The sequence below is a fragment of the Protopterus annectens genome, chromosome 12.part0, assembly GCF_019279795.1.
Source record: "Protopterus annectens isolate FY-2018-M chromosome 12.part0, PAN1.0, whole genome shotgun sequence".
Classification (NCBI taxonomy): domain Eukaryota; kingdom Metazoa; phylum Chordata; order Ceratodontiformes; family Protopteridae; genus Protopterus; species Protopterus annectens.
Window position 1 is genome coordinate 634,909,944 of NC_056746.1, and position 25,579 is coordinate 634,935,522.

General features: G+C 38.8%; 1 protein-coding gene across 3 annotated transcripts in view; it reads left to right on the forward strand.

The window, feature by feature from the left end:
- MICALL2 (MICAL like 2) overlaps positions 1 to 25,579 on the forward strand; it is a 976,695-nt gene that overhangs the window by 862,319 nt on the left and 88,797 nt on the right. For all 3 annotated transcript variants that reach the window (XM_044089760.1, XM_044089761.1, XM_044089762.1), the window contains 2 exons: positions 781 to 871; positions 1,667 to 1,740. In XM_044089760.1, coding sequence (XP_043945695.1) covers positions 781 to 871; positions 1,667 to 1,740 — 165 coding nt within the window. The remainder of the gene's footprint in view (positions 1 to 780; positions 872 to 1,666; positions 1,741 to 25,579) is intronic.

Consider the following 25,579-nt stretch of genomic DNA (forward strand, 5'->3'; position numbering starts at 1 on the left):
AAGGACATCTATGGTTATGGTAAGATTTTACACAACTGTTCTTTCTTGTTAAAAAAAAAAAAAAATCAACCTGTGGCTCATGTGCTCTGAGGGGACAGGATCTTCATCACTGATGGGATGTACATGTCTGAATCCCCCCTTCAATCCCAGATTATTTGCCTCCTTTGTCTGCTTGTGCTCCTCATTTTATCCCTGCCTGAATCCAGTCAATATACTTAATGGGAGATGACCTTTACTTTTTGTTTTTGAAACAATAAGTAGAGCTGAGACCTTTGAAGTCCAGAGTTCTACACCAACTATACCTGTTTGCAACATTATCCCACTGGGAGATGGTTTCTTTTATGGAAAAAGGGAGATGTATTGTAGCTGTGGTATGACAGTCTCTAGGCTCTAAGAAATTGCAGATTCATATGCATTTAGTGTAATATTTCAGACAGTTTCCTGGAGATAAAATGCATTAAAAAAAGACTTGATATTGAGTCTGTACATCTGCTGTGCAAGGACAATGAGCTAACTTTTCTAAAGTCTGTCTCATCCATCAAAAGTCGTTTAGAATCGTAGAATGGCTTAGTATGAGACAAAGTACTACACAGAAGGGACAACTGGGATAGAATCTCAGAATAACAGGTTTTTGGACAGCTTTTCAAGACCTTCACAGTTTTTACGAAACCAAGAAATTTAATGTCCTTAATGCTTGTTTTTTTTTTTTTTATATATATAAAGTTTTCCACATTCCACAGGGCTCATTGGATTGAGGATTTTTATATTTTTATCTTTCAGATGAACCAGATGATAGCTTAATGTGTGATTGGTTCAGGCTTATCCATGACAAACAGCTACTGATGCGGAAGGAGTCAGAACTGATCTACATGTGAGTCTGGTTTCTTTCTTAATCTTCTTTGGTCAATGTCCATTTTGCACAGAGTTATACTTTTATGCTATACTGCCACACCATTTCCTTTCTTTGCACGATGCTTTGTTCTTTGTAATGACTGGCTTGGTGAATGTTGCCCTACAGTTCTGCTGTCATGTCCTTTTCTTCTGCTTTGGAGGAAAGATCAGGTTATGTAGTGCTGGGCCTAAAGTGTGTATGCAAGGCTTAGTAGCACTTCACACTGGAAAAAGGGTTATTGGACTGAGGGGAGAAATGGTGACCAACATAATAATATAGGAGAACCCTTACAAGAAACATTCTTTGGGCTAAATAAAAATAAGTTTAGGCATTTCATCTTAAAATTTCAAGGCACAATCAGAAGTCATTACATGCTTTGAAGCTAAGCCTTTGGCATTGTTTTCTAAATCATCTCCTGTGAGTTAATTCACATATAAAGTCAGTAAAGCTGTGAGTCATTCATGCATGTGTTCAGTATTAACTATTATCCACGTCCAGTATAAGTGTTCACAGTACAAGGATGTTGATTATCAAGTTTCTCTTTTATCAGAATTTGTGTTTGAAGTGACTTGCATTGTATTGCTGCTTGCTGCTGTATTTGTGCATGCAGTTATCTGGTTTCACGTGACATTGAGTGACTACAGTGAGGTATGCTGGCGGACAGGGCATTTTTCAGCTGCTGAGTCCTCAGGCTCCTTTGAGTTCATGAGCATGCTTGTGATTACAAGTAGAATTAAGCAATCTACATTTTTTTCTTTCTCCTTTCCTGTACAGATCCAAGCAGCAAGCCCTGGAAGATGAACAGGAGGATGTTCAAGATGAACTCCGAAGACTCATGGACCTGCCAGGTCAGTAACTAGGCCATTCAGAAACAGCCTTTCTCAGGCAAGTGATCCACACCCATATATAACCAACTTCCTCCTCAAGAAAGTGGGCTGGAGTTTTAATTTGAAGCTGTTCATGATAGCCAAGAAAAATGGGTAATCAGTACCTGTCCTTTACAAGACTGCTTTGGGCAAGCAGGTCTAGGATTCAGTATTGCTGATTTAGTGGGCTGAATACAAGTCTGTAGAGCATGAAAGAATGTTTTCAACAGCATTGCATCATGTTTTGGTGATGTCTTCAGGTGTTGTCCTTTTCAGGAGGCAGTAAACAAGTGCCCATTTACCTACATTATCGGTAGTTCGGGTATGTGCTGTAGATCAATGACATTTGTCAGAGAATAGTAGAAATAATTATACCAAAACAAGTAATCCATTATAAAGAAAATGATGCTCCCTGTTCGTTATACAATCCTACTTGTCTAATACCAAACAGTGTACATTTCACCTAGTGCTATGCCACTTCTATTATTCTGCACCCTGCTAACATTTTACTACAAAAAGTCATGCTTTTAACACAAATTTACACCAGTAGTATATTTTCCCAGTGCAGGATAATGATTTAAGTAATTTTACATCCCTGCTTTGCCTTAATGTAGTAGTTTTCCTGTTATTTCATTGAAGCTACTTTCATTGAAGCCACTGTCATAAAATAAATAACACTGAAAACCACTTTCATTGAAAATGTCTGTTTCTGGATATGGTATCACCTGAATGTCTCATGTGGGACCTTTGTCTCCCTACCACTGTTGAAAGGTACTAATGCATTGTCACACAATAGTGGAAAGAAAGAGAGCAAGCAGCTTGCAATCTCCACTACAACAAAAATAATTATACAGTAATTAAAGAAGTGAAACATACAGATCTAAGTACAAATATCAGTAGAACTAATTTAAAAATCTAATTAACCAGAAACAGTCGATTCAAGGCTTCTTTTTGTGTCTTTCAGCATTCAGTGCTAGTGGTTTCAGTGAATTTTGCTTCAGTGAGATGACGCAATCCCCTGAAATGTTTGTATTCAAAATATGACATATTGTAATGTTGCTGTTAGCCTGAAACACTGCCATGTACAACAGATGATCTTGGGATTTGATTTTACTGGTACTTTCCCCTAAACATTGAAATTCCAGCAGCTTTATGTTTGTAGTTTATGTGAACATTTTTCTTTTGGTGAAGTCATGGGACATCTCCAAAAGAAATTTTGTTTTTATACTGAGATTTAAGGATCTTTAACCCATATCCAAAGACACCTCAATTGTCTGTGGATATTTTATACATTTGTTTAGTTAAGGTGGCCGTGATGGTGCAGTGTTAGCGTTGCTACCTCACAGCAAGAAGTTATCTGGTTCAGTTCTCGGCTGGGTTGCCTTCTGTGTGGAGCCTGCATGTCCTCCCTGTGCTCACCTGGTTTCCTCAGGGTGCTCTGGTTTCCTTCCACATCCCAAAGACACACTGAAGGTGGATTGGACAGTTTAAATTGGCCCTAGGTGTGAGTATGTGCATGTGTGTGCCTTCTGTAGAAGTTTGGGTACTGGGCTGACAACTTGACACCATAAAACTCCACTGCCAGTCGTTCTGTGGAGCATTGCTCTGCTGTGGTGACCCCTACTGGAAAAAACTGAAAGGAAAAGAAGAAGTATTTAGTTAAGGCATGTATGCTGGGGGGGGTCTAATTATGAGATTGAAAAGACCGGAGAGTGAATGGCTTAAACATAAAAAATGCCGTACCTCAAAGTCGTCTTCTGGAGGGCTGCGCCCCCCTCACCCCCTGCTAATTATATATACTAACTCCGAGATTGCACTACAGTGAGGAAAGGGCAAATTTTCTGATCTTCACCGTACCACAGTCTGATAAAAAAACACATTGATGAATGGCATTTCCAGTGTTAAAGCCGGTTGTTCTTCAGTCCGTTCGATTTCATGATAGGAACCCGTATGCTGCTGGACCCAAAGGTCCATTTTCAGCTAAGACCTTGTTTTGTAAGAAAGTTAGATTAGACTTGAAGTAATACAGTTGAATTAATTTCACTTGTAAAACAGAGCATGATCCATTTTTCAACTTGATAATCTGACTACCTTGAATAAAAGAATCAAAATTTACATCTGGTGCAGGCTTGTTTTATTTGATCTGCCAGGTATGTCAGAATGTTTTAAGTACATGATTAAAATGATATCTGAACCAATAAAAATGGATAGTAACTTTATGTTAAATGAAATAGAGCTCTCCTAGTATGAAAAAGATACTGAGAAACAATAAATAGTAATTCTTCCAGCCTGATTAAAATTAATTTGATGGCTAGTAAGTACACTGCCTGGATGCCAGCAAAGAAGAAATGTGGAGAACTTGAAAGAAGTTCAACTGGAAAGGTGAAGAGAAAACGCTGACTGGTAAGAATCCTGTAGCTGTTCAGCAAAAATCAGTTGAAGCTCCAGCTTTGGTACAAGAGAAGGTTTCCAGTAATCTTGTAGAGGAAGAATAAATCAAATGTACTCAGAGCTGATTAAAATGAAACAATGAAGGAGTATATGAACTTAAATAACAAAAGGCTGGAAAAATAGAAGCAGCTTTGACTAACTATTCAGATGAACTAATAAAACTGTAAAAACTAGAGGCTGAAGTGAAGAAATGGCTTACTGAGTATGACACTTTTCAGGAAGATTCATTTCAAAAAGTGGTAGAGTTGGAGAACAGAGCACACACAGAAAACCTGGAGATTTTCTGCTGTACCAGAGAAAACTGGAAGGAATAGACTACAGTAATTTTATAAAAACAGCGACTGGACTGGTATTCCACTGCAGGATTTGTTAACAGAAAGGGCACATAGAGTGTATGTTCCAAATGTGGCCATGACAAAGCAGCCAAAAGCTACATTAGTAAAGATGCAGGCATACCAACAGAAAGAATTGATCCTGACAAAAGTGTACCAGAAGGACAAAGCATTAAAAACTGGAGAAAGAGTGTTTGTGGAAAGGGATTATTCATTGTATACTAGGCAGAAAATAAGCAAATGTATCCCAGCAATCATGGAATGTCAAGAGGCAGAACTTCAGAATATTCTCCTGGAGTTCAGGATGGCCCCTGTTTTGTGAGCATGGCTAGCACCTAGCTCTCTGAAATACCCGGATTAAAATAAACCCAGAAGACAACATGGAATAAAAAACGCAGAAGTATGACTGAACATCTATTCCAGATAACAAACCGCAGTCAAAGGAAGAAAAAAAAAAGCAAGAGAGTCCTTTTAAAAACAGGATTATCTAAGATATTGGAAACAACTAAAGCCATGTGGTGCTGTGGCCCTGCACTCCTATACAAATTCTGAAAAAGCACCAAGCAGCAGGATGTCGAAAGAAGAAAATGATATGGACACTGTAACAACTAAGACCAAATTCTCAGTACTAGCCTCACCGGATAATGCTACAACCCCAAAAAGACAAAGGACAAATAAATAATCAGACAATACTAAATCTATAGGCAAAACCAAGGCAGACCAGCCAGCTAACCCGGAAGACATTAAAACTGCTTTACTACCTATACAGCAAGCAGTACAGGAACTATCTTTACAATTTCAAACATTTGGTATTCATTTAACCAAATACTAACTAGAATGGAAAAATCTGAGGCAAAAATACTAGAAAATGAAATAAAAAGACTCTATTGCTCAAAGAACTGATTGCCATGACAAAGATCTGCAAAGTTTACAAACAAAAATAACAGACATTGAGGCAAGGTCACGAAGAAACAACATTATCATCAGAAGAATCCCTGAAACTGTGTCACATAATAGTTTAATACCAACTATCAAACTCATAATAAAATCTCTGCTGGATGACCCTGAAGAAACACAGCAAGTGATAATAGAGAGCCCACAGAGCTCTGAGAGAAACACAATCACAACTGAGACCAAGACCTGTCTATATTAAAATATTAAACTACCAAGATGTAAATAAAATCCTACTTAAAGCCAAGAAGAAGGTGCACTCACCTGTAATAATAATAAAATGCCCTTTGCTCAAGACCTTCCCATCCAGGTAAGGCATGCAAGGCGACTTCTGTCTCCATATTGCAGGTTTCTGATAGAAAAGAAAATCACATTCCAGATGAAATATCCATATCAACTAATTTTCAATGTTAAAGCTGTTAAATACATGGTTGCTAACCCCAAAGAGGCAAAAGAGACATTCCTAACTGTTTTTAAGCAGATTCCACGTCCAGAAACGAAATAAAGCAACAGAAAAGTTGTAGGCATCCCTCGAGTGAAAAACTGACCGAATCGCGACCATTATAGATGGGAACCAACCCTGAGAGCTTCCTCTTACTCCCTAAGCCCTTAAATCAATGACCAGAGTCATGAGGAACACAGGAAAGGGAAAAGAAAAAACTGGTAGGAACCAAAATACAACTGCCATTTCTAATGTGAAATTTAAAGGAAGGAACCACCTCCTGGGACTCTAGTATGCATAATCATTCCCCCTTCAATCTCAAGGGCTCCACTACAAATTAAAAATGACCTAAAATGAAGGTACAGCAAGTCTAAGAAGTTAATCCTGCCATAAACACCCATAAATCGATCTAAACCAGTTTATAAGCTAGACCAGAAACCTGCAAAGCAAGAATCTGAAGAATATAAGGTATGGTTTTCCAAAAGAACCAATAAGACTTTGAATCTCTTATTAAGACTTATCATAAATAATCCAGCCTTTATTACTAGATGAGAGATTGTCAGAATCAGCCTATGTTAAGGATGTTTGACAGAAATAATGATGCTAGACTTGAATAAAGATAAGTAGAGAGTAAAGGCATCTTAGAGAAGGAAAAATACAAGAACACACAAATATAAACTATCTGACTGCAGGAAACATAAACATAACCTAAATATGTAGGCTTTGGCAGAATATATACCTGGCTAAGCCTGAAAACATATTTTTCTCTTCCCCTCATTTTCCTACTTCTGATTATAGGTACCAGTAACGTTTTTTTTTTCCTGGAATCTGCTACAGATTGACACAGACGTCTGTATAGGCAAAGTAGGGGGGGACTGTTTAATGGAGAGGGGAAGGAAAGAGAAGAATAAGGAAAAGGAAAATGTAAACAAGACAAATCTGGCTTAAAATTCATGCTACATTGTTGTATATCTTCATATAGTTAACTGAGGACTTGATTACTAACATGTTGTTGTTTAAAAATGCATTATTAGAAGGAATAAGCCATATGATAAAAAGCTATAAGTTCTGTGCTTTAACCATAATACTATAATTGTATAATAGTTTAAAGGAAGAGACTAGGGATATTTCACAGCAGTGTTTTTAGGGAACTAGATGTCCTTCAAGGATGCATCTGCAGTCATCACATATGGGTTGTCCTGCCTCAGGCAGCCCTTCGGTCGGCCGGATTCCAAAGTCTGGGTCCGGCGTCGGCTGATGTCGCCCCTTCCCCGACGTCACCGTGCCTGGGGTATAAAAGCGTCAGCCGACGTCATCTTCCTCAGTCTTTCTTGCTGCGTGGTGCCCGAAGCAGAAGCAGTTCGCAAGTGCCGGTCGGCCAGCTCCTGTAAATTCGCTATCCGAAGACTTCAAAAGCTAAGTACCCCGTTGGGGACTCTTTCTTGCCTCAGCCGATGTCAGAAAAAGTTAATAATTGTTTAACTTGTGGGAAACAAATACCTCATAAGGATTTCCACTCTTATTGTCTTCCTTGCTTAGGCCCAGACCACGACGTCTTGGCCTTTTCTGCCTGCGCTTCCTTCAACCGATGCACTCTTAGACGTCGGTCGGAGTTCGCAGAAGAGTTTTTTGGGGATAGTTTTGCTTACAAAATGCCGTCAGAAACCCCGACATCACATTTAATTAAGAAACGGAAAGACAAGGACCGACACACGCGGGCCGCGGTTTCGGCTGAAACCGCGGTTAGGCCTACCGCGATTGTCTCGGTCTCAGCTGATACCGAGTCCTTGGAACTTCTGAACCCTGAAATATTACAACCGACAGCCTCGGCCCCGGAGGCTCCTACCGAGTCGGTTACAGAATTGCCTTCCAAAACTGGTGTATTGGAATCTTCCGACACCATACCTTTAGACAAAGCTACACCAACACGTGGTGCAGCCAGGCCTCCTGCATCCATGTCTATCAAGGCCTTCACCAGGGCTAAAGCTGCAGAACACTCTAAAGCCATGCCTCCCAGAGTTATTCCTCAGGGACCTTCTTCTAGTTCACAGATTCTAACTTTAGCAGAGGACCTTATCTCCTTAATTAGGGGCTCTCAGCCTCATTTGGACAGGGGCTCCCAACCCCCTCTAGACAAAAGGCCCAGGATGGATCCTCCTGATCCCCTTTCCTCAGAGGAGGCCTCTGCTGGCTCGGATCACTGAGACTACCAGGAGGAGGCTTATTCGGCCTACGAGGATTGGGATGCAGAGGAATCTATTCCCTCGGCCTCCCCTCCTGAAGAGCTTTCCTTTGGAGAGACCCTTCACTCTATGAGAGAGCATTTCAAATGGCAGGGCCAGGAATATTCTGATTCCAGGAAAAGACTAAGAACTTTTCTCCATTTACCTCAGCATAGACCTTTGGCTATTCCTCCTGTTTTAAATGTGATTGATGATGTATACTCTGACTCTAGTATGACCCCTGACACTCTGCCTCCGGCCCCTGTTAAGCCTGATAGGTATTACAGAGTTCCGGACACACATAATTTTCTTTATAAGGCCCACTCTGCTGACACTGAAACTGTTTCACAGGGCCCTAAAGAGGTTGCAGCTGTTACTACTAAGAACCCACTCCCCTCTGCAAAGGAGTCCAGGGCATTAGAGAGATGGGGTAAAAAAGTGTATACTTCTGCCACTCTTGCTATGAGGGCATTAAATTGTCAATTTCACATGATACAGTATCAAGAGTATTTGTTAGAAGAAATGCATAAGAAATTGTCTTCTTCTGAACCCCCTTGACCGTAAATCTCTTCAGGATCTGGTGCATAACTCCCAGCAGGTTAGCAACCACTTTTTGCAGTGTGGTTATGATGCATTGGAAGCTTCATGTAGGTCAGCAATGACAGGTGTTGTCATACGCAGGCATGCTTGGCTGAAGGAACAATCTCTGCCAGAACATGTTAAAGCTAAGCTTTTGGATGCTGCACTGGAAAAGCAAAAGTTATTTGGTTCCACTGCTCAAGACGTCCTAAAGAAATTTGAGGAAAAGGCAAAATCTGTACAAACAGTTAAGGATTTTCTTCAAGTCCAACCACCTAGATTCAGCAGAAACTGGCCTTCCAAGAATTGGTCCTTTCCAGACACAGAAAGATTTCAAAGGGACAGGAACAGACGTGCCAGAGGTAGAGGGCAAGCTAGGGGCTCCTACAGTGGCCGTCAATGGCAACCTCTAGTCCAGACAGGCAGTTCAGGACCTGCAACTGCTGCACAAGGACAAACTCAATGACTTTGCATTGACTCCGCCAACCAGGGCTCAATTAGAAGCACCTTTGGGTGGAAAGCTTTCTTTATTCTCAAGAAATTGGCACAACATTACAAGAGACAAATGGACACTCCAAATAATAGACAATGGATACAGGTTCCATTTCCACACATTGCCAAAAAGAAAAGGCATGCCAGGTCTGCCACCAAATCAAAAGGCAGAGGCTTTGAAACAAATCTCAAACTTACTACAAATGAGAGCCATAGAAAAAGTTCCTATTTCAGAACAAGGCCAAGGATTTTACTCCAGACTATTCCTTGTTCCAAGAAAAGAGCATCAATGGAGACCAATTCTCGACTTGTCCGCACTGAATACTTATCTCATTGTGCCAAAATTCAAGATGCTGACTCTACAGCAACTCCTTCCCATGTTGGGCAAGGGGTCTTGGCTGGTTACTCTAGACCTCAAGGAGTCATACCTGCATGTCCCTATCAGACAAAGTTGCAGAAGATACCTCAGATTTCCTGCAGGGTCAGAGCATTATCAATTCTCAGCATTGCCCTTTGGCTTATCTACTGCACCCAGAGTATTCACGAAATGCCTGGCATCAGTAATAGCACACTGCAGACTCCAGGGGATTCAAATCTACCCATATCTGGACGACTGCCTTATACAAGCGGACAACCAACAAACTTTGATAAAGGACTTAAATTATGCCATCAATCTTCTACAGGCCTTGGGATATACAGTCAACATGCACAAATCAAGACTTGTTCCATCCCAAAGAATAACCTTTCTGGGTGCGGATCTAGATACAACCACCCAAATGGCTTATCTCACAGAAGAAAAACAAAGTCAACTACCGGATTACTTCAAGAATCTGACAAGACAAACCCAGCTGACTGCAAAGAAAATCCTGCAGGCCCTGGGTTACATGGCGTTCTGTATTCTTTTGATACCACAAGCAAGGCTACATATGAGAAAGCTACAGTGGTACCTAAGGAGTTTATGGACTCAGCACAGTCACAGTTTGGAAACGTTAATCCCACTCATTCCATGTCTTCACAAGGAATTTCTGTGGTGGGCTCAGGCCAGCCAGTCCAACAGAGGGTTGCCCTTCACAAAGCAAAAAACCTCCCAAACTATTACAACAGACGCTTCAGACCTAGGTTGGGGAGCACACATGGAGGGCAGAGGTATCCAAGGACAGTGGTCACAAAAGGAGCTACGCATGCACATAAATCAAAAAGAAATGCTAGCAGTGATACATGCAATCAAGGCCTTCAAACTCTTTCTACATCAAGGCCATCTACTAATAAGGACAGACAACACCACAGTTATGTGGTACATAAACAAGCAAGGAGGTACCCATTCTTACCCTCTTTGCAGACTGACAATGAATCTATGGGATCTTTCCTTGAAACTCAATATACAGCTACAAGCTCAGTTTGTGCCAGGGAAGGACAATACACTGGCGGACAGCTTAAGCAGAAATATCATGGATGCACACGAATGGATGCTGCACCCAGACATTTTTCAACAGATAACACAATCTTGGGGGAGCCCGGACATAGATCTATTTGCATCCCCCCACAACCATCAACTGAAGAAATTCTGCTCAAGGACATACCACCCACAAGCGTGGAAAGTGGACGCCCTCTCGTTCAGCTGGAGAAATCTGACAGTGTATGCATTTCCTCCTATTCCATTAATGACCAAGGTGTTACTGAAGATCAGGGCAGAGCAGCCAAAAGTGATTCTGATAGCTCCGGACTGGCCAGGACAGCACTGGTACCCACTGCTAAGGAGCATGTCACGTACGAAACCATGGCCCCTGCCTCTATGGCCACTTCTACTAACACAGCACAGATACAAATCTCTACATTCCAATCTGAAAACATTGCAACTAACAGCGTGGAGAATACCTTGACTCCTCCTCCGGATAAGCTATCCCAGAGAGTGAAGAATATTATTATGGAAGCTTGCCGCCCTTCCACAAGGAAGGCATATTCAGCAAAATGGAAAAGATTTCTCATCTGGAACACCACAAAGGGCCTAGATGCGACAATGATGAACGTGCCACATATCCTGGAATACTTGGCAGAAATGTTCCACAATGGGCTGTCTTACTCTTCTATTAAGATTCATGCTTCAGCAATTTCGGCTGAGTACAATACTGATCCACCTGTCTTTTCTCATCCTCTCCTAAGACAGTTTCTAAGAGGAATTAAAAACATCAAACCTCCTAGGAAACCACCTCTACCTGCTTGGGACCTTAACTACGTGTTGGAAAAACTAACACTGCCTCCATTTGAACCAGCAGCATCTGCAGATCTACAGTACCTTTCACGGAAGACTGCTTTCCTTCTGGCAATAACCTCAGCAAGAAGGGTTTCGGAATTGCAGGCCCTGATGGCAGTTCAGCCATTTATTATTTTTCACCAGGACAGAGTTTCATTAAGAACTAATCCTACTTTTATGCCAAAGGTGGTATCCAGGGTTTCATTGAATCAAGCCATTCACTTGCCTACCTTCTTCCCAAATCCACAAAACAAAGGGGAGAAACTGCTGCACACCCTGGACATTCACAGACAGTTGCGCTACTACTTGGACAGAACTAAAGGTTTCAGGAAAACTGACCAGCTGCTGGTAGCATATGCTGCTGGTACTCCAGGAAAAGCAATTTCCAAATAGACAATTTCAAAATGGATAGCAAATTGCATCCGCTTTTGTTACTCATTCCATGGAAAGACTCTACCAGCTAACATTAGACCTCATTCTACGAGAGCCACAGCCACCTCCACAGCCTTCTTAAGAGGGGTGGCTACAAAAGACATTTTAGAAGCTGCCACATGGAGCTCCATGCATACATTTACCAAGCATTACAATTTACCTTTATATTCCAGATCCAGAGCAGGCCTTGCTACGGCTGTCCTGCAGGGTATCTTAGCTACACCATCCTTTTCCTAGTACCTCCACCCCCAGATTGGCTATGGTATTCTACCCATATGTGATGACTGCAGATGCATCCTTGAAGGACATAGTACAGTTTTGTACCTACCATAAATGTAGATGTCCGATAGGTATGCATCTGCAGTCAGGTTTACCCTCCCTCCTTCCCCTCTGTGGTATTCCTAGGGTGCTTACCTCTCTATTAGCTAGCTGGGGGGATCTATTGTGGTGTATTTGTTTTTACATATATATATATATATATATATATATATATATATATATTTTTTTTTTTTTTTTGCAAATGTTTGGATTTTTTATTGCTTATTTTCCAAATTTAGCCTTCCTAGAGGGCATCTGGCATCTGGGGCAAGAAAAACTAAGGAAGATGGCGTCGGCTGATGCTTTTATACCCCAGGCGCTGTGACGTCGGGGAAGGGGCGACATCAGCCGACGCCGGACCCAGACTTTGGAATCCGGCCGACCGAAGGGCTGCCTGAGGCAGGACAACCCATATGTGATGACTGCAGATACATACCTATTGGACATCTACATTTATGGTAGGTACAAAACTGTACTTTTGTTAAGCTTTGTCCGTATTGTATATAGTAACGTAAGGGGGCTACCATGCTCTAAACCTACACACAAAGAGAAAACACAACCAAAGATCAAAGGAAAACTAAAAGTATACGTTAAATTCTCACTTTATTCCCCTGATTATTCCTGGTCCAGGGGTACAGTGGGTAGGTACAGGGAAGGGACTGGAATAGTTAGATGCTTTCCAAAAACACATATTAACATCACATACAAAGACCACAAAACCAAATTGACATACAAGTCATGTAAAGCAAACATACTTAACAAATAAATGTGGGAAATAGAGACGTGGAATGTTAAAGGACTCCAAAATAAAGGAAAAAGAAAACTATTTTTGCATCTTACCCTGAAAATCAAAGCCAGTCTTATATTAATACAAGAAACACACTTAACTGCAGAACAATGGACAGAAATTGGTAAAAAAAAATGGATAACACAAATTATAGCAACAGGGGAAAAAACAAACAGTGCTGGTGTTGCCATAATAATTAAAAATCAATTTCAAGACAAGATACTTGAGACTAAGGCTGACAAAGAGGGAAGATGGTGTTACATAACATTTACCAACCCAGGATTACCAAAACCTATAATGGTGCTTAATCTATATTCACCCTGTAGCAACCAACATCACTTTTTTATGTCACTTTACCCAATTGTAAGCCAACTTAAAGATCACTACCTAATAATTGGGGGTGTCTGGAACACATATCAAAACCCAGAAAAAGACAAATCTAACCCGATTAAGTCACATAATAAACAAACCACAATAGCTCTAAATGACCTTAAACGAGACTTTAAACTGTATGACCCTTTGAAATATGGGAATAACGATAATAAATCCGGGAAATCCAGTAAATTCACATTCTACTCGCAATGCCACAAAATGTGGTCAAGAGTAGACTTCTTTCTAATGTCAGACATACTCATTAACATGGGTCCAACAACAGTTATACACACTAGATTTTTCTCAGATCATTCCAAAGTTACATTGTTTATCAACTGGGACAAAAAACTGCACCTAGCAAGTAGAGGTCATAACTGGTCATTGAATCCTAACCTGCTCATCAAAATAGATGTTATAAAAGAAGTTGAAGAAATATTAAAGACATCCCTTGCAAATATTTCTAGATCCCAAGTCCCAATATACATAGAATGGGCTGTGGCCAAAACACAAATCAGAGGAGCATTCATCAAAAAAGCAGCATATTATAAAAAAAATACAACTAAAAGAGGCATATACATTGAAAGGGAAAATAGAACAACCTGAAAGAGAACTACTAAATTAACCCTAATAACCAAACTGAAGTTGATCTCCTAAAACTACAAAGAGACCTCTATGTGTTAGAAACCAGAAATATGTCATTTTATGAGGTAAGAATGTTGGCTAATTATGCAGAGGAAGCCCAAATACCATTGGGAGCTTTGGCCAGAATCATCTCAACATAAAACCACCTCAAATATATTAGAAATAAATTACAGGGACAAAAACTACACAAGAAATGAAAATATTATCAAAGTATTCGAACAAATATATTCTCAAATATATGGAGAACAAACATTACAAACCTCTAAGGAAGATAGAGAGCATTTTTTTCAAAAACAAAAATTTCCTAAACTAGATTTAGAGCAACAAAAAAAAAAATAACGGAACCTATCAATGAGATAAGCACAACAATTAAACATTTAAAACCACATAAGGCCCCAGGACCGGATGGACTTCAGAATTGTATAAAACTTTCACTCCCCTAATTGCTAAACTACTATACTATACTGTGTGCTGAATTATATAATAAATAACATAAATGATATTCACTTTGATGCCTCCAAAACTATTTTCATATTAAAAGAGCATGCAGACCCCAAAAACCCAGGTAGTTATAGACCCATCTCCCTTTTCAATATAGATACAAAATACAAAAATCCTGACCTCAGTACTCGCAAATAGATTAAAAAACCCGATAGAGAAAATCATTTCTCCAGAGCAATCTGGGTTCACACCACAAAGACAGACCAGCAATGACACTCTAACATTGGATGCATTAATATCCTTTGCAAATCAGAGGAATACTAATATCTATGCAATGGTAGTAGATGCCCAGAAGGCATTTGACAGGGTCAACCTAGAATTTTTACTTCAAACATTACCTTATTTTGACATACCTATCAATTTCATTCATATCATCCAAATTCTCTATAGCAATCCATACACATTCCTATATATAAATAAAACATGGTCAAATAGAATTATGATAAAAAAACGGAACAAGACTAGGATGTCCATTATCACCCTTTCTATTCAACCTATACATAGAAACCCTGTTTCTTTATATTAAACAAAACACTTATCACAACCCCCCCTCAACACACAACTGCAAAGTATATCTCACCGCCTTTGCAGTCGATCTAAACATATACTTCAGTGCACCAAACTCAGACATAACCAAAATAATAATTGCAATTGAGCAATTTTCAATCATGTCTAACTACAAATTACACTTCAATAAAACTAATATCTTCCCCTTAAGGCCATCCAAACTTATCTCATTAATACCACTAATAGATACAATAAAAATTATAGATGAAACCAAATATCTGGGAATTACTTTCTTCCAGAGCAAAAAGGAATTCTACCAGCATAACATAACTCTTAAATGGCCAAGCATAATGCAAGACTGTAAAAGGTGGAATTAACCTTAAGCTTACCATTTCTGGCCAAAGTATCAATAATCAAAATAAACATATTACCTAGACTAACATATATATTCATGACATCACAGATAACTATACATAATAAATTCTTCAAACAAATTCATACCTTCCTAGCAAAATTCATATGGGAACCCAAAAAAAAAAACAGAATCTCGTATCAAAAACTAACACTTCCCAAGAGCAAAGGGGGTCTGAACCTGCCAGATTTTAAAACTTACTACTCTATTATCAACACTAACAGAATATTGAGACTAGCAGAACATAACCTGACAATGAAAACTTGGTCACCTCCTTGGGTGACAGTATTTTATAGGTACATTAAAACAGTAGGCATCAATCCCAAAGTGCTTCCCTTTTTAAACAAAAAAGATTTACAAACCTACAACATTATAGATCCCTTAAAAAAATCTATAAATATAACACACAAACTTTTTCATTCCTTAAACCTTGGGCAAGCTATGGTAACACTACAACCCCTCCATAAAAATCCAAATCTAAAAATAAATAACAAGATGCTACACCTCGATTAAAGGATAAAATAATCCAAGATATCTACCCATACCTTAACTGTACAATCCAAGAAATGAGAAGTAACCTAAATCTACCCAAATCATATATAATAATTCTAAGACAAATCAAAGAGCTGTGTTCCAGCTACCTCCAAAACTTTACTATACTTACTAGTGACATGGAAAACTATACTCTGCTTTGGAAGACCATTCTTACAACAAGGAAAAGAATATCTGACTCATAAAATGATAGGCGAAATCAAATTTCAGAAGGACCTCCTTTTCTCTAACTATTGGAGAAAATTAAAACCATCCATAGACGACCAGCAAGTAAGTCATGCAATCAATCTAACACTGAAAATTATACCTCTTAAAAAAACTGTCATACACACAGCTCATTGTAAATAATAATGCATATTTCACACCCACAATACTCCACCAATTCAATGCATCAAAATCACCATACTGTCCACACTGTAAGGACCAGGTAGCAGACCTAAGGCATATATTTTGGAGTTGCAAATATGTTTACAAACTCTGGAATTCCCTCAAGATACAACTGCAAAAAATGGGATATCAAACATCAACACTAACATGGGAATTTACCCTTCTACATATTCTCCCATCTAACATATCAGGAAAACAAGCGAATATATTTACAATAATTTTCTTACTAATGAAGCTATACATAGCTCTCATAGATCTCAAATGGTTATACCCTATAAATATCTCTTTGGAGGGATTCAAAAACATAGCTATAAAACATCTTTTAGGTCATAAAATAGTAATGGATAAAAGAAACGAAAATATGAAAGCTCTAGAAATTTGGGAACAAACCTTTAACATCATATTAGCATAAATCATCATACATACTACATAGTAAGTTACAAAGGAGCCTAGAAATATATACATGATCACACAGCAAAGCTATGGACTTGAAATCATTATTGTATGTGCTGTTTTTATAACAACGGAATTGACTGAGAAAGCATCTGTGTATATAGTGTAAATAGATATGTTTTATGACCTACATGTTGCTATATTGACTACAATGTATAACACTCACTTATAGTCATGTTGTAAGAATGGAAATGATTGTGATTCATATAAATGTAAAATGAAAATAAAAATTATTAAAAAAAAGAAAAAAGAATATTTTCCTGGAGGATCAAAGACATTTTTGATACAGAGCAGGCTAAGGAAGAAATGGAACCGTTTATTGAACAAAAAGTTGAGCCATCAAACAGAAGGGGACTGTCGTCATTCTTCTGACAATAATGATCATACAGAAAAATAAATAAAAAAAAAACTTCAAAAAATAATGATCAGTGTTCCAAAGGAAAATGGTTGTTACAGAACAGAAAAAAGCAAAGGAGGTGAATAGAGAAATCGGAAGTACCTTGGACTTGAGCCAGAGTCTGGTGTTAGGAGAAGCAGGTGAACCTGAAGAAGATGAGCAAAACCAGAATTACTGAATAAATGCAGTATTATAAAGCATCAATCACGTTTGAGAAGTATGGCTTTACAAAAAAAAAAAAAAAATGATTGAAAAAGGTTGGACTTTTGTTAACTTTATTAAACTTGTGAGTGGACTGTAAAGCATATACTCCACTTTGTCATAAATGTGTAAAATAACAGTAAAAGGGAGAACAAAGTAACTGTAAGTAAAACAGTTTTGTTCTTAATAGTATTTATGTAAAACATTTAATTATATAAAATGCATGTTGTATAGTAAAGTAGATTTGTGTAGTATGTAGTCAGGTGTATCTTAATTGTGGGGGTGAGGGTCAGTCTTATTCAGTGATTATTGTATGTGGTAAAGATGAAAAAGTAAATGGGTACTTTTTTAGTTTTAAGAAATATAGGCATTTTCATGTAAATAGAGAAGAAAGGCCGGACAAAAGCAAATTTAAATAATTATGTTGTAATCTTGAGCTGTTGGGGTGGGGGATGGGGTGTAAAAGTGCACTGATTATAATATATGTAGAGTTGAGATGTTTCTCTTACTTGTTCATAGGTGAATGCCTGGATTAATGTCCTTTGCTTAATCTGTAACAAGTTTCTTTTGTGTAAGCATGTCGGCTTTTTAAAAATAAGATGACACTGTGAATGTAATGAAACGTTTTCCTTTAGCAAATAAATTGTTCAGTGTGAGTTGAGAAGTATGCAGCTAAGGACAGCTGTACATTCTGTTATCTTTCTATTCCTACATTGCAGTATTCTTTGCATGAGAGATGACTGCTGTAAGCAGTCAAGATGCCTGGCCAGTATACAAAATCCTTTTACCACTGCAGGGTACGTAGGATGTCACACATAGGCCATAAAAGTGACATCCGCATGTACCACCCTCAGAACTTCTCTGCCTCCAGTTGGAACACCATCAGTCTGCTCGCCTGAGTTGTTTGCTGGTGTACGAAATTGAGTTAAGTGGCCCATTGGGGGTTTCTTTTTTTACCTTTTGCTACCGCTTTTGTTTGAGGTTACATTTTTATTTTACATTTGTTTACCAGGATGGTCCGACTGGAACAGTGCCCATTTTCAGCAGAAGCCTGGGGAGAAAAGCTCCAGTCTAAGCTTACATACAAATTATCACAACAAGTAATAGAAATTGTAAACAAAATTGACAACAAAATGAGTGTTAACACATTTACAGGATAAAAATGTAAAAACAAAAATATATATACATAGTATCAAATAGAACAAGACTTTAAACATTTGAATATAGATAAATGTTTGGTTGAATTTATATATGTGGAGGAACATAACATTAGTTAGGAAATTAAGCAGGGAGAATCACTTAGGCAAAGTAGTGCATAGTTAGTAATGCATGTCATCCAGGAAAGGCAAGTGCCAGTATGGCAAGCAAATCCCTCATAAAGACACTCATGATCGGTGCCTTTTCTGTTTAGGGCCTAATCATGACTGTAAGTCTTGCCCTATCTGTCAGGCATTTGTTCCAAAGACCCTATATAGCCACCTCTCTTCTATTAGTATTTATCTTGAAAATCAGCCACTTAAATTAGCATATGATGTTATGGAGTGTATATCAGGGGCTTCTGCTTAGCCTGTGAAAAAGGCTAAGAAACTAAAGTCTGTTACTTTGGCTGCACCTCTTATTCTGGAGATCCCTCTCAAGGCTGATGAAGGCCCATAGGTCTGTTTGGATTTTGGCTCAGATTCCTCGCCGAGTGCCACTTTGGAGGCCATCAGGGATTCAGCTATGGGCATGTCCTCCGACGTTTTGCAGACGTCCACATAAGACAGACATTGGGAACCTCAGCTCACTGATTCAGAAGGACCATGAAGTATCCTGCAGATATTGGTGCAGGGAGGATATACAGATGGTGGGTGCACTGGATAGGCCTACGTTGGGCCACTCCACCTTTTACAAACAAGATGATCACTTTAAAAGAAACAGAAAACTAAGCATGTTTTTGTTCCTCAGATGTCATCATCTAATCTTCAGTCCTTTTCACAAGGCCTGTTTAATGCCTTCATGGTCTTAAGGCCTTCCTCAGGCATTTCCCCTCTTACTTTTTCCCTTCACAAAAGGGTTAGGGAACAGGTTCTTACTTATGAGGAGGATTCTCAGAGGATAAATCTTTGTCTTACTCTGCCCAGACTATGTTTCCTTTGGAGTACGCTCCCCTTGAGGAAGAATCTAATGGTACTGAGTCTCCTGGTGAGGATATCACATTTGGTAAGACTATTGCACATGAGAGAGTATCTCAAATGAGGCTGTTCTCAGATGTCTGAGTTGCAGAAAAAATACTGTGATTTTCTCCAAATTGACTCTCCATCATCTAATGTGCTTCTTGCTTTACTTGCTTTTCTGGATGCCTTTTCTTCTGCTTCAAAGGCTCCAGATACTCAACATCCAGCCCCTAAAAGACCAGATAGATTTTACAAAGTTCCTGAGGACTGTAAATTCCTTTACAGATGCCTTTCTGCTGATCCAGTTGTAGTTTCTGTGGCTGCTGATAAACCATCTAGACTTCTGCCATCCACTACACTACTCCCTACTAATAAGGAGAGTAGAATTATGGAAAGGTTGGGGGAAAAGGTGTGCACCTCACCTACCCTGGCTTTTCATGCTATCAACTACCGGACCCATATGAGTAAGGATGCCTTGGCCCTTCTTTCTTAGGCTACTCAGCTTCTTTCTGACCTTCCAGATTTGGAAGTCAAGTCTCAGCTCAGTTCTGTTCTGGGAGCCTCTTCTCAGGTGGCCAGTCATGCTATTAAATGCAGCTGAGGCATCTTCCAGAGCTGCTGCTTCAGGCTGTGTCTTGAGGAGATATTCTTAGTTGAGTCTTCAACCACTCCCTGATATGTCAAGGCTAAGTTTATGGATGCCCCTTTGGACAGTAATGCCTTATTTGGGACTGCTGCAGCTAATTTGTTCAAGTCACTGCAAGAGGAATGGAAGGAATTACAGGATTTAAGACAAGTTTTTGTGTCTCCATTCCTAAATTGCAAAGAAATTATCTGGCTAAAACTGCTTTTGTTAGGAAACAGTCTCGCACTCCTCCTAGAGGTAAGCGGTTGGCTAGGAAAGCTCCTGCATCTAAGCCCTCTCAGTTTGCACCTTCCCAGAAGCAGCCCATTCCTGACAAGCCAGGTAGTCTGTGACCACCACTCATGCCCCTCCCACATTCCCCTTTCTTAGTGTCTCTTCCTCTCTATCCCAGCCTGGGAGCACATAACTCAAGATTCTTGTTTTTTTTTCATTATACACAAAGGGTACTTCATGGAGTCTGGAAAACTCTCTCTCCCTGCATGGGAATTCCTCAACCACCACAGGAGCAACTTCAGTCTTTTCCAGAGGTGCTTCAGGAGTTGAAATCTCAGGGACATTGTTCATGAAGTTCCACTGCCCCAAAGGGGGAGAGGTTTTTATTCCAGGATGTTTCTTGTACCCAGGAAAGATGGACCTTTCTCCCCTCAACACCTTCCTAAAGTTTCCAACCTTTCACATGCTGTCTCAACAGACTTTATTTCCTCTCATCCTATCACAGGCTTTTCTGACCTCCCTGGATATCAAGGATGCCTACCTTCATATTCACATTCATTCACTCTACAGGAAATTTCAAATTGTTTTCTGTTTCCTCACATTTTCAGTTCTTTGCATTGCCCTTTGGTCTCTATACTGCATCAAGAGTATCTATAAAATGTTTGGCTCCTGTCATTGCTTTCTGCAGAATCCAGAGTGTACAGGTCTTAGAATCAAACTGAGCAGGTAAAAGCTGGTTGAATAACAAGTTCAAAAGCAGCAAATAAAATAAGAAAAAAAAAACAGCTAACACAGTACTGTGTAAAACACTTGTTTAATCTAAAAAATAAAAATAGTAAAAAGTATGTAACAGATGAGCGCTTTCACACCAAATGTGCTTCATCAGGCCTAAAAACAAACTAAGAAGCAGTGCTTAAATACAGTCAGGAAAGTTCATAGTCACCTGGTCAAGTCACGTGACCTTGGCAAGGGTTTTAAAGGTATGTGCTCATTTAATGCTTTCCCTTTGTCAGATTGTAAAATTAACATCCATTTATCTTCTAAGCATTTTGGTTCTTGTTTTAATATCACCTCCTCTAGCTCCTACATTCAGTAACTACAAAACTAAAAACTTAAGAGTGTTCAGTACCCGTTTTACAAATATGCTCTTATAAAGCATTCCTACTATCACATCTGCTTATTTCATGTAAGTGTGCCCTGATACGATTCTTCAACATTTGATTCGTTTTACCAACATAGTAACATCCACATTGATCACAAACAGCCCAGGTTGCTACTAGTGCATTCTGCATAGAAATTGAATTTAAAAGTATGTCCAGTAACAGGATGTAAAAAGGTATCATCAATTTGAATGTACTTACACATGTTGCATAATCGGCATGGATGTGTCCATTTCCTAACTGAAATACAGGGTCTGTTGCTTACTCGAGGTTTGTAGCACAGCAGTTTCTTAATGGAACTATTATTCCTGTAGCAAAAATGTGGAACTTCACCAAGGAAGTCCCTGCATCTGGCATCAGTAGTCAAAATATGCCAGTGCTTCCTAATGATGTCACAGAGAGGTTGAATGTCATTTGAGTAGGAAACACACATTCTAAAATCATTTCTATTATTATTCTGTCTTACCACGGTGTCAACACTATAGTTAGAAAAATAGGGTCTAGCCAAATCATTTCTATATGACAGAACCTCATGACACACCACCCCTATCTCATATTCAGAGTACTCCCTAGAGCAAAAGTCCTCACTCAGGGTATCAAAAGAGGAAAGCATATTCTCATCCTTTCTGTTCAGTCTTGCATGTCTATAAAATTGCCCTTTCAGCACATTACGCTTTACATACGTGGGATGCATACTGTGGTAGTGCAGTGTGTTAACTTTCTTGCATGGTTTACTATAGAGCTGAGTATCAAAACCATCAGGGGAATTCAAGACACAAACATCAAGAAAATCTATTGAGGTTTGGGAATGCTTAAATGTGAACTTTAAAAAAGAGTGGTCTGATGTAAATAGTCCACAAACTCGTTCAGGGTTTTCAACTGAGTCAGTCCTTACAAAGAACACATCATTCACAAAACATAAGTTTTATGTTTGAGCTGGGCCACAGGATCTGAATTGCCTAGAACATAGTAAGGCCTTGTTAAGTTTAAGTCTGTTGGCTGGGGAAAAAGCAATTACTAGAAAATGGAAGTCAAGGTCTAAAACAACTATTTCAAGTACTGAACTGTGTAACAGAGATAAAAGAAGTAGCTACTCGAAATGTCAGAACTTGTAAGAGCGACCCCTGAAATACAGAGTCTGAATGGCCAAAAGATCGGGCTTGCATATACTAAGTCTGAGATGCCATTTCTTGGAATATTCCCTTTTCTGTTAGGTATGGCAATCTTGGAGTTGGTATATTTAAGATTGGGAGGGGGGGCAAAAATAAATTTAAAGGAGAAGAGAAAGTTTTGTTATTCACTGTTCTCTATTTTTGGTCTTTTTGTTTTTTGACTTAAGCTGACATTTCACTGGGGAGCTGATAAAAATCTGGAAGTCAGATTTTCAGAAAAGGGTAGGAACAAATTACACAGAAATAAATGGAACTTGTTGGAACAATAGATGCATAATAATGTTCAGGAGTAGGAGTGATCATTAAGGGAAGGCAGGAATTGAACGATTTATGTAATGTTGGATTGATTGTTATAAAAAAGACCATATGTGATATATGTATGTAACTGGAAGCATGTTAATATGGTTTGTTTTCTTTTATATAAATGTCGTCTGCCTAAGACTTAAGTGATAATTTACTAAAGGTGTTGAAAAAGTGATAGAAAGGATTAGTCTTATAGGTGCTGAAACTGGGTGAGTGCTTAAGGAAAGAATCAAATGAAGAGGATGAACGCAGATGTAAGTTAAAAACTTTGAATAATAGTAAAGCAGAAGGTGATAGAGTGGTATAAGATGGGTAAAAAGACTCGCCTTTGAGAAGGTGCTACAGTGGTGTTTGAATTTGGGGAAATTAACCTGTGTCTGCAGATACTGTTTAGTAAGTTTTAAATCTGTTGGACTTTAATGTAAGAATCCAAAATCAGAAGTGGAGGCCTGTTTGCAGAATAGACGGTAGCATATCTTTTGACTAGCATGCCTTGTTTAAGGTTTAGTAAGTGTGATATTCTGTAGCAAGCAGTTAGAAAAAAAGAGAAAACAGGTAACACTTACCATTAAGTCTAAGTTACTGAACCAGGACTGAACTGTCTTAAGTTAGTTGGTGAACTTATCCTGAAGGATGTGAATCATAGGTCATTATAATCATACCATCAGCATACAGTAATGACAGAATTTTAAGGACTGTGTTACCATTTTTTTTTGTAAAAAGTGGGATGGATGCCTGAGGGCTTGTTATGTTAATGTTCTCAGCACAGGATGGTGACTTTCGTATTCAATTTTCGAAGGAGAGTTGATTTAGATCACGTTTAGCAAAGATGTAGTACATATTTGATAACTTGCAATTGGTAAGAACAGGAAATGTTATTCTGAATCATAGACTTTGGTCAGGTCAGTAAAGACTACTGGTGAGATTACTTTACTTAATAATACTGGGTATGGTAGACCATAGCTCAGGAAATAATTGTGTTGGGGTTAAGGGCTAAATTAACATGCAGACTCCACATTAAGTGAACAAACATTAGAGCCCATCCAGATGTCTACATTTTGTAATGTATGCAGTGTTGCATTTTGACAAATATCAAAAGGTGTTCTATTCCACTTACAAATCATTGAGTGTGTTAAAAATGTGAACCTCAGTAACCTCCTGCATTTACTTATTCTGAACATATAACACCTGCCTGTGATCGGACAGTTTGAGTCCAGCAAGTCAATATTAAGTAACAAATGATAAATGAAATTTCTCATTTGTTAAAACCTTGTCTGACAAACACAACTTGTCATGTAAGTATGTATAACTGATATAATTTAACTGAAATTGCTCTAAGTAAGAGTGTAAGTAAGGCTTTTTACATATTTTAGTCATTTAATATACTTTCACTGAATACCCTCAAGAATAAGTAAATCTATCTTATTATATGTACAAAACAAAGCATTATGTTTAATAACAGGACATAGATATAGATAGCTTCTTCAGAAAACCAGTGCCATTCAAAGAATACTGTCACTTTCTTAAATTTAGCTTTATAAGTATGTGTTTAGTAAGGCATAATGTGGCAGTTTTCTAAAAGCGTGTTGGTGGTGGTTAAGAAGTTTAAAGGAGGTGAGCTGATGTGTTTTATGTGACTTGTGTTCTAAATCTGTTGTGCAGTTGCCTTTTGCTCAGTTGCACCTTGATTGTTTGTAGGTGAAATGCATGCAGAAGTATACCAAGCTTTAGAGAGAGACAGTTTTTTAAAAAAAGAGGCACAAGTATTTCATAATCAAAAATGAAAAAAGCTTTTTGGGTGGCAAGACAGGCCATCCACAACAGCATAGTTAGTCTGATACTGCCAAGATTTCTGTAGGTAAGGGTATTGATTGCATTTGATTACATTTTTTCCCGAAAATCTGAGACTGATAATGAATAAAGTTTTTTATCCAGCATGATGGAGTTCCTACCATCATCCATCCATCCCTTCTCAAGATTAGACTATAGTTTGTTTGCATATCCCTCGGATAGTTCTGGAAAAAATGTCAAAGCACTTTTGTAGTTCAGGGCCACACCAAATCCATAATGGAGACAGAGTAGGGCATTTAGAACAATGTCAGGTATTATAACTTGGATTTCATGGGGAGATAGATACATCCTTGAATCTAACCATAAATTATGATGGAAAACACATGTTCATAGGTTCATAGGGTTCATAGGTTTATACTAGGCTATCTGCCCTAAGGCATTTATAAGCCTAGCCCAAATTTTTGTGGCTTACGCCACCCCTTATATGAAAAAATACTGTGCCCATTAGTTTGATGTGCCTCTGTCCAGCAGTGACACAGAGATGATTCCCAGAATAAACCTACGATCTCCCATCCACAGGTCAAGATTTCTCTTGAACAGAGCCAGCGAGGTGCTCTGCTTCACATGGACCGGGATTTTATTCCACAGCATAGGGAGTCTCTGAGTGATAACTCTATCCCTCCAGCACATCCTATTTAT